Source organism: Anomaloglossus baeobatrachus, chromosome 6 (assembly GCF_048569485.1).
Source record: "Anomaloglossus baeobatrachus isolate aAnoBae1 chromosome 6, aAnoBae1.hap1, whole genome shotgun sequence".
Classification (NCBI taxonomy): Eukaryota; Metazoa; Chordata; class Amphibia; order Anura; family Aromobatidae; genus Anomaloglossus; species Anomaloglossus baeobatrachus.
This window is the reverse complement of record NC_134358.1, coordinates 551,289,655-551,300,329: the sequence shown is the minus strand read 5'-3', so window position 1 is coordinate 551,300,329 and position 10,675 is coordinate 551,289,655. Positions and strand designations below refer to the sequence as shown.

Genomic DNA, 10,675 nt, shown 5'->3' with positions numbered 1-10,675 from the left:
ATATCCTATTAAAAGGCTTGCCCCAAAATACAAACTGGGATAGTTAATACATTTTTGGTTATGGGACATCGGTTTACTGGGATCACCAGTAATCATGAGAACAGGATTCCCGATTCCTCTGTGTAATTGAATGTCAACTCGCGCATGCGCACTAATGTTCTATTCATTCTCTATGGGACTGGCAGAGAAGGAGTCACATTTCCTGCGTGTGCGCTTCTACTTCAATCATTGTTTATAGGATTCAGAGGGATCCTATATTCTGCTATGTCCATTAGTTCTATAATGAGCGGAGCAGTAGCGCGCATGCGCAACCGGTTCCTTCTCTGTAACATGAGAGCGCAAACAATCACACAGGGAACTTGGGGAACCCAATCCTGTGATCACTTATGGTTCCCCAGCTATCAGAAAAGGTAGTAAGCTCTGATTTTGGCATAGTCCCCTTAAGGTATGTTGTGTGATTCCTTAGCTCCCCCTAGTGGTGACCGCAGATTGTAGAATTCTTTCATTTATCAAGTGAGAAAAAAAAATGATGTAATAACCTATCAATAACCACCATAAGTACTAATATGTAACCATGAATACTACGACCTATGACAATAAATCAATAATAAGATAACTTGTCAGGCTTTGAAAGCTGCGGGTGTGACAGGCTTACAAATAAAAGGCAGAGAACACAACGTGTAGCGCTCAGTTGTGGTGCGGCTGTGATCAGATATCATTACCTGCTCCTCCGGCTTTTTATGACATAAAGTTCAGCTAAGAATCCAAGGCCAGCGCTGCAGACATGGGGAAACTGCTGAAAATCACCCTTCTCGGGGCGTTCCTTGCTCTCCTGGGGGAGAGGATCATGAATTTTTGGTAAGTGACTTGTCTTACTTTTCTTCACTACTTTTAACTTTAAGTTCCTGAGATTTTGTTTCCAACTTCTCGTTGCCGCCGATATCCAGGATTAGCGCTCAGTGAAATGTTAATCATGATTATCTTCTATAGATAATGACAGGACTGGATTACATAGAAAAATCTTTGTAAACTCGCATGTTTGCTCAGATGTTCTCAAACAGAATGGAATGAAGGAGAGCCGCGCATGCGCAGCCAATCATGAGAGACCCGAGGCTTGGACTGGCCCACAGGAGGACCAGTGAATCCCCCGGGGGGCCCCTGTGCAGGACTAAGCCACTTACCTACCCAACATGAGCAGTAGTTTGCTTGCTGCTTTTTCTGTACATAGAAAATCAAATGCATTATCTCATCATCCATCCGATAAATGATTAATTTATTACTCTATAGAAGCTGAGGGAAATTTGTAAAAAGAGATCAATGCAATATTTGCACATGGCTGGATAGTGGGCTCCAGAGGCAATGTTATTGGTAGGTCCTTGCATGGGGGACCCACATTCCAGACATATGGTAAGTCTTAAGACCTCGTTACACGCTACGATTTATCTGACGATCTCGTTAGCGATGTGACACGCCCAGACCATTGTTACGATTTGCCAAGATCTCACATAGGTCGTTTATTTGCGGTCACACGTAACGATCTCACAAACGACGCAACAGCGATCAGTGATATATTGTTTGACCAAGGCGGTCGTGTGGATGTTGTTTGTCGTTGGCAGGTGTCACACGTAGTAATATGTCTGCTGCGTTCCAAACGACGAACAATATTTTGAAACTGAACGACATGTCAACGATCAACCTATTTGCGATTGTTCGGAGTCGCACGTAGGTGTCACACGCAACGACGTCGCTAACGATACCTTATGTGCGTCATGGAAACCGAGACCCCGACGACAGATCGTCAGATAAATCGTAGCGTGTAACACCGTCTTTAGAGGGGGAACCTACACTTATGACTTAGATGTGTCTAAGATGGAAGTATGCCTTTTAATATTTGTGTGTGCCTTTTCTTTGCGTCAATGGTCATTTCTATACTGTTTGAGTAAAAAATATATATATTTTTTTTATTTTTCAAAAAAGCCTTTTCTAAAACGCAACAATATTTAGTTGGCTTTCGATGCAGCAGACTGGCATTGAGCACTACTGTTTATCATCAAATCCTTCTCCATTGCATATACTTTTTCATTAGTGATTCATTGAAAGTATAAAATCATATCATATACAGTTGATACCAGAAGTTTACATCCACTAATATATATAATGTGTGTGTGTGTGTGTGTTCAGGAGGCTTCATACAACACTGGGATATGATGGAACATTGGGAAATATGTAGAAATGTCTGCACAAAGCATTGTCCAAGGCCGGGCGGATCTGGTGTAAAGGTCTCTGTACTATTGCGTTAGCCACTTGTGAGTTCAAGATCAAAGGAGAATGACAATTAATGCAACGCTCCTTCCAATCTAAAGACGAGCACACAGGATTTCCTAAGATGGGATCTCACTTGTAATTGATAAAGTGGCATCTTCTTCATCTGAGACCGTTTCCTTTCTAAAGCAAGATATTTATTTAGCTTTCCATGCAGCAGACTGGCATTGAGTGCTGTATAGTAGTTTTTCATTGTGTTTTGTATGTTTTACAACGTCACATGTACAACTACAGCAAAATAAACCAAAGACGTCAAAGGCTTTTTCTACAAATCTATAATATAAAAGCAGACCTTATTTTAACAATATACAAGACTTAAAAGGTTTTTGACCATATGGAATATCGCTAGATTAGCATAGTCAACCTCACCGATACTGGAAATTAAGTGGCAGCTGCTTAATTTTAGATCTATGACCCTTCTATGCTAAATTTCTAACCACTGTTTTTTGTTGATAAAAACTCACTCTATTTTTAATGAATATTATGTGTTATTTTTAATATCCCATAAGTGATTTTCTGAATTATTTTTTCTTCTTTAGTCACAGAACCAAAGTCTTCAATGAAGTAGAGCCGGTAGACCTCCCAAACTGTCAACTCCTCAAAGGGATAGGTGAGTTTTTCTAATTATCTGAATGACACCTTGTACTAAAATCTAATAAATGTAAATCTTACAAACTAATGGATCCAGACCCTCTAAAATCACTGTTCTAAATCAGGGGCGCTTGTGCTTCCAAAATGGGGTGTCCCATGCACTATGGATGTCACAGCGTGAAACCTCAACACAAGGGTCAAAACCATAGTGGTGGTGCGCACTGGGATAAGATCCGTATTCTTGATACTTGGCGCCCAGTCAGAATTCAGTATCATGGCCGGAGTTGATTAACTAGGCCATGGATCACCGACCCCTTTTCCATATGCCGTATTGGGGCTGGTGACCACCTTTGATGACCTAGGTGTCACAGCCAGGTTTTTACAAACCTCACTGACTCTTATGGCACCACTGGGATGTATGGAGACTTTGCCTGCTAACTTCTCTGATGTCTGTGATCAGCACAGACAGACTCCCACAGACTTGTAGTTCATAGGCAGTCTAGCAAGAGTTAACTATCCCGGGTTGCTTGTTTCTCCTTTGATCACATGCTGCGGGGGAGCCAGTCACATTCGCTCACCTCCTATTTATGCTGGCTGGACGCTTCTTTTACTGCCAACTATAGCTTCTCTATACTGGTCTGGTGAGGTGTTGTGATCCAGACTTACTGGTGGTTGCAGTACGTTATGGCTGTGAGTGATTGTGGTGTTAACCCTCATTGTCCTTTTGTTGCTGCCTTACTTCTCTTGCTTTTCTCCTTAGTCTCTTACTGTTTGTTCCTGTGTGTGCAGTGTGTCTGAGTTTTAGTTTTCCTTTATCTGTCTTTGTGTTTCGATCACACTCCTGCCCCTTCCTTCCCTGGGGGAGGGGAACAGATTAGATCTGGTGAGTGGAGTAGTAAGACGTGGGACTCCGGCATCTAATAATAATAATAATTATTATTTTTATAGTGCCAACATATTCCGCAGCTCTTTACAATTTCAGAGCTTAATATACAAGCAAACATTCATAACATGGCATCATCACCATTAAGGGTAATCCAGAGGTTAGCCATAGTCTAGGTTAACCTAGCGTGAGAGACAGCATAGACGCCCCCTGTTCCTCGCTATCCTACAGTCACATCGTGACACTACGTTTTCTGCCAGTCACTAGAATAGGGAGCATTTAAGAAGCCTCATCAGAGCCCTTTCATTGTGCCATTGTTCTGGAGGTCAACCAATCAAATATGGACCAATGGTGGGCTTAAGAATAAAAGAGAGCCCTACATCCATTGGACCACTTAGATGACCACTGCAGCCAATCTCTCTGATAAAACAAAGCCAATGCTACCAATTAATGCCCATTGGTAGTGGTCACATGATGTCCGCTTCCGGAAAAAAAAAGCCAGGAGACCAGTGGAGGACATAGGCAGAGGTACAGAGGAGTAGTGAGGGGCCATAAAATGAGGTATATTTTTTTTTATCTTAAGACCACTTTTTAAAATCATAAAAATAAGTAGACGACTTTTTAAAGGTTAAAATACCCATGACGTATAAGCCAAGCAAATCCACCAGAAATACTCAATACACGTCCATATAATCCAACGTCAGCATTACATATTGTGCTCCTGGCCGGGGTCACATCCAGTATTGGAGTCTACTTAATTCTGCTGGTTGTTTTTGGAAATGGTGAGTAAGGTTCTTGTTAAAACACAGCCCTACCAGCCGCGCTGAACCCCTACTATGGTCTGGGGTAAAGATTACACTTCCCGAAACTGAACAAGCAGGGAATGCTGGGAGATTTTAGCAGAATTGTGAATGAAGCTCCGGAATATAAAATCTCTCTTAACCTCATGTTGTTTTCTTCCACAGAGGCCGGTGCTGAAGATATCGAAATTCTCCCTAATGGTTTGGCCTTTATAAGCACTGTGAGTAGTTACCATTTCTTGAAATATGTCACAGAGATTAATGTAAAAAAAAAATACATCCACAAACAGGAATGACATCAGCAAATATAGAGGGATGACATCAGGAAATATAGAGGGATGACATCAGCAAATATAGAGGGATGACATCAGCAAATATAGAGGGATGACATCAGCAAATATAGAGGGATGACATCAGCAAATATAGAGGGATGACATCAGGAAATATAGAGGGATGACATCAGGAAATATAGAGGGATGACATCAGCAAATATAGAGGGATGACATCAGGAAATATATAGAGGGATGCCATCAGCAAATATAGAGGGATGACATCAGGAAATATAGAGGGATGACATCAGCAAATATAGAGGGATGACATCAGCAAATATAGAGGGATGACATCAGCAAATATAGGGGGATGACATCAGCAAATATAGAGGGATGACATCATCAAATAAAGAGGGATGACATCAGCAAATATAGAGGGATGACATCAGGAAATATATAGAGGGATGCCATCAGCAAATATAGAGGGATGACGTCAGCAAATATAGAGGGATGACGTCAGCAAATATAGAGGGATGACATCAGCAAATATAGAGGGATGACATCAGCAAATATAGAGGGGTGACATCAGCAAATATAGAGGGATGACATCAGCAAATATAGAGGGATGACATCAGCAAATATAGAGGGATGACATCAGCAAATATAGAGGGATGACATCAGCAAATATAGAGGGATGACATCAGCAAATATAGAGGGGTGACATCAGCAAATATAGAGGGGTGACATCAGCAAATATAGAGGGATGACATCAGCAAATATAGAGGGATGACATCAGCAAATATAGAGGGATGACATCAGCAAATATAGAGGGATGACATCAGGAAATATAGAGGGATGACATCAGGAAATATAGAGGGATGACATCAGCAAATATAGAGGGATGACATCAGCAAATATAGAGGGATGACATCAGCAAATATAGGGGGATGACATCAGCAAATATAGAGGGATGACATCATCAAATAAAGAGGGATGACATCAGCAAATATAGAGGGATGACATCAGGAAATATATAGAGGGATGCCATCAGCAAATATAGAGGGATGACGTCAGCAAATATAGAGGGATGACGTCAGCAAATATAGAGGGATGACATCAGCAAATATAGAGGGGTGACATCAGCAAATATAGAGGGGTGACATCAGCAAATATAGAGGGGTGACATCAGCAAATATAGAGGGATGACATCAGCAAATATAGAGGGATGACATCAGCAAATATAGGGGGATGACATCAGCAAATATAGAGGGATGACATCAGCAAATATAGAGGGATGACATCAGCAAATATAGAGGGATGACATCAGCAAATATAGGGGGATGACATCAGCAAATATAGGGGGATGACATCAGCAAGTAGAAAAATGGTGCCAAGGAGTAGGGCAATAACGTCAGCAAATTGAGGAATCGAGTTAGTATCTAGAGCGATGACATCCGCAAATAAAGGAATGATGTCAGCAAGTAAAGAGATGACATGAGAAAGTAGAAAATAACCGGGAAATAGCGGTATGATGTCAGTAAGTAGAAAATTCCATCAGGTTGTAGAAGTCTATTTCTAATCTAAAGCTATAAAAATTAATTTGTTTCAAAAAGGAATTGAAATATTGAGGTCTATGTAAGGAATAGGAAAGTAATATCCTGAGAGCAGGACGGCCGCCGCTGAGCAGGTTCCTATATCTCCTGTCGATTTCTGTAATTTTCTCCTATTTTCACCCCCTCCCCCGCTCCGAGTGCTCAGTCACAGTGACACACACATAGGTATATTTAGGTTTTCCGTGGACTTTAGTATATATTCCGGAAGAGTCGCACTGATAAGACGTATAGACTGCGCACACCTTTCACATACATCTTATCTACAACCTTTACTCCCTCGTATTGAAAGAGTCAAAAAGAACAGAATATAACGCCCCATCATCATTATATAGGAGAGTTCTGGGTAAATTAAAAGGTTTACAAATTTCTAATATACTTTTGTACTTTAGTTTCTCATTATTTTCAAGATCTCTGCTTGCTGTCAGTAATAATAATACTTTTTATTCCGTGGTGCTTTACAAAGAAAACAAGACATTACGAGTAAGGCGCAGTTCACACACATGATGACGCTCGTTTCCATACAGAGGTGACCATGCTGGTGCCGGTAACAGCTGATCTGCGGGGGCCGGGTATCTCATCCCCTCCCATCATACATTGTTGGCCTTCCCAAGTTTAAATAAAGGCCATCAAAATAGAACGACCTCTTTTAATGTCACAATTTTCGAGGTGGGGGATGGGTGCTGTATAAAAAATTTTGTTGGACATTTTTTAGGGTCTGAAGTATCCCATCATGAAGAGCTTTGCACCCGACGAACCTGGACAAATCCTCCTCTTAGACCTGAAGGATGGCGGCCTCAGCCCAACTCCTCTACGCATCAGTGAAGGCTTCGACACCGACTCCTTCAACCCTCATGGGATGAGCCTGTACATTAATGAGGAGGGTAAGACGTCCGGGACCTCATGGGAGGGATTTATCAGTACAGAACAACCAATCAGATTGCAGCGCTCATTTTTTAAACATCACTTAATTAAATGGGAGTCATCAACAATGGGACAGCCCCCAGCTCTAACTGTAAAGAACCCTTTCCTATTTAGCTACCGGAATCGCCTTTCTTTCACCCTCAGTGAGCGCCCCCTGGGGGATTTTCCATTTTCTCCTCCCCTTCATTCCAAGAACCATAACTTCATCAGTGAAGGCTTCGACACAGACTCCTTCAACCCTCATGGGATGAGCCTGTACATTGAGGGTAAGACGTCCGGGACCTCATAGGAGGGATTTACAGTGCCTACAAGTAGTATTCAACCCCCTGCAGATTTAGCAGGTTTGATAAGATGCAAATAAGTTAGAGCCTGCAAACTTCAAACAAGAGCAGGATTTATTAACAGATGCATAAATCTTACAAACCAACAAGTTATGTTGCTCAGTTAAATTTTAATAAATTTTCAACATAAAAGTGTGGGTCAATTATTATTCAACCCCTAGGTTTAATATTTTGTGGAATAACCCTTTTTTGCAATTACAGCTAATAATCGTCTTTTATAAGACCTGATCAGGCCGGCACAGGTCTCTGGAGTTATCTTGGCCCACTCCTCCATGCAGATCTTCTCCAAGTTATCTAGGTTCTTTGGGTGTCTCATGTGGACTTTAATCTTGAGCTCCTTCCACAAGTTTTCAATTGGGTTAAGGTCAGGAGACTGACTAGGCCACTGCAACACCTTGATTTTTTCCCTCTTGAACCAGGCCTTGGTTTTCTTGGCTGTGTGCTTTGGGTCGTTGTCTTGTTGGAAGATGAAATGACGACCCATCTTAACATCCTTGATGGAGGAGCGGAGGTTCTTGGCCAAAATCTCCATGTAGGGTGTGCTATCCATTTTCCCATGGATGCGGACCAGATGGCCAGGCCCCTTGGCTGAGAAACAGCCCCACAGCATGATGCTGCCACCACCATGCTTGACTGTAGGGATGGTATTCTTGGGGTCGTATGCAGTGCCATCCAGTCTCCAAACGTCACATGTGTGGTTGGCACCAAAGATCTCGATCTTGGTCTCATCAGACCAGAGAACCTTGAACCAGTCTATCTCAGAGTCCTCCAAGTGATCATGAGCAAACTGTAGACGAGCCTTGACACGACGCTTTGAAAGTAAAGGTACCTTACGGGCTCATCTGGAACGGAGACCATTGCAATGGAGTACGTTACTTATGGTATTGACTGAAACCAATGTCCCCACTGCCATGAGATCTTCCCGGAGCTCCTTCCTTGTTGTCCTTTGGTTAGCCTTGACTCTTCGGACAAGCCTGGCCTCGGCACGGGAGGAAACTTTCAAAGGCTGTCCAGGCCGTGGAAGGCTAACAGTAGTTCCATAAGCCTTCCACTTCCGGATGATACTCCCAACAGTGGAGACAGGTAGGCCCAACTCCTTGGAAAGGGTTTTGTACCCCTTGCCAGCCTTGTGACCCTCCACGATCTTGTCTCTGATGGCCTTGGAATGCTCCTTTGTCTTTCCCATGTTGACCAAGTATGAGTGCTGTTCACAAGTTTGGGGAGGGTCTTAATTAGTCAGAAAAGGCTGGAAAAAGAGATAATTAATCCAAACATGTGAAGCTCATTGTTCTTTGTGCCTGAAATACTTCTTAATACTTTAGGGGAACCAAACAGAATTCTGGTGGTTTGAGGGGTTGAATAATAAATGACCCTCTGAATAAACTTTTCACAATTTAAAAAAAGAAATAACATTCTTTTTTGCTGCATTTCACACTTCCAGGCTGATCTACAGTCCAAATGTCACAATGCCAAGTTAATTCCGAATGTGTAAACCTGCTAAATCTGCAGGGGGTTGAATACTACTTGTAGGCACTGTATCAGTACAGAACAGCCAATCAGATTGCAGCTCCTATTTTTAAAGGGGTCACTGCATAACTTTAAATATCCCCTACGTAGGTGGGAGTCATCAAAAATACAACATCTTGGGACAACTCCCAGTACTAACTTTCAATTTAGCTGCTACAATCTTCTTACCTTCACCTGTAAGGCTATGTGCCCACGCTGCGGATTTACCGCGGATTTTCCGAAAATCTGCAGCAGCGGCACTTCCAAGCCATTTCAATGGCATTTTGGAAATGCTGTGTCCATGCTGCGGATTTTTCCGCGGCGGATTTGCCGCGGATTTTGATCCGGAAAAATCTGCAGCATGTCAATTATTGTTGCGGATTTTGGTGCGGATTTTGGGTATAGAATGGGGAAAAAAAAAAAATCTGCATCAAAATCCGCGGCAAATTCGCGGTAATCCGCGGCAAAAATAAGGTGCGGATTTGCCGCGAAAGTCGCGGATTTTCATGCAGAAAAATCCGCGGGTACATTCTACCGTGGACACATAGCCTTATAAGTACTGTGGAAATCATCCAGCTCTGATTATAAAAGCTGTTATAGTATCTGCCATTACTACGTCTTGTGGTCGGCATTCCACAGTCTGACTGCTCTAACTGTAAAGAACCCTTTCCTGTTAAGCTGCTGGAATCCGCTTTCTTCCATCCCCTTCCCGCCGCAGTGAGTGCCCCCAGGTCCTTAGTATTGTCTATGGAAGGAATAAGTCATGTGCCAGTCCTTTATATTGATCACACATGTATTTATACATATAAGTGAGATCTCCTCTGAGACTAAACAAACCCATCTTTTCCAACCTCTCATCATACGGGCGGCCTCCATTACTCATCATACGGGCGGCCTCCATTACTCATCATATGGGCGGCCTCCATTACTCATCATATGGGCGGCATTTCATTCCTTGTAATAATATCGTTGTCGCCTTTAAACTGACTCTAACTTTTGAATAACCTTTTAAAAATGTGGAGCCCAAAACTGGACCCCGTATTCCAGATGTGGTCTTACAAGTGATTTATAGAGGGGTAACAATACGTTGAGATCACGGGATCTAATCTCTTTTTATACACCCTAAAATCTTGTTTGCTTTAGCAGCTGCTGCCTGACATTGAGAGCTGCTGCTCAGCCTATCTGTAACCAGAATCCCAAAGTCCTTCTATTGTTATGAAATCCGTAACAGAACACCCGAAATTAAATCTTACACAAACAATTAAAGGGGTTGTCTTGTTAAAAAAAAATGAAGTTTAATATGCTTAAATAGCTGTTGCTGTTTGTAGACGTTGACTTGTCACCTATGTATGAAGTAGGTGATCATGCCACCACGTTTCAGTGCCCCTTCCCCTGAATAAGTGGTCAGACCCACCACCGATCACAAAAG

At 42.3% G+C, this 10,675-nt stretch overlaps 1 protein-coding gene across 1 annotated transcript in view; it reads left to right on the top strand.

Annotated features, from left to right (window-relative positions):
- Positions 1-714: 714 nt before the first annotated feature.
- The window catches only part of LOC142244602 (serum paraoxonase/arylesterase 2-like), a 19,812-nt gene continuing 9,851 nt past the window's right edge, over positions 715-10,675 (top strand). The window contains exons 1-4 of the mRNA XM_075316858.1: positions 715-858; positions 2,862-2,932; positions 4,762-4,817; positions 7,191-7,359. Coding sequence (XP_075172973.1) covers positions 785-858; positions 2,862-2,932; positions 4,762-4,817; positions 7,191-7,359 — 370 coding nt within the window. The 5' untranslated portion in view covers positions 715-784. The remainder of the gene's footprint in view (positions 859-2,861; positions 2,933-4,761; positions 4,818-7,190; positions 7,360-10,675) is intronic.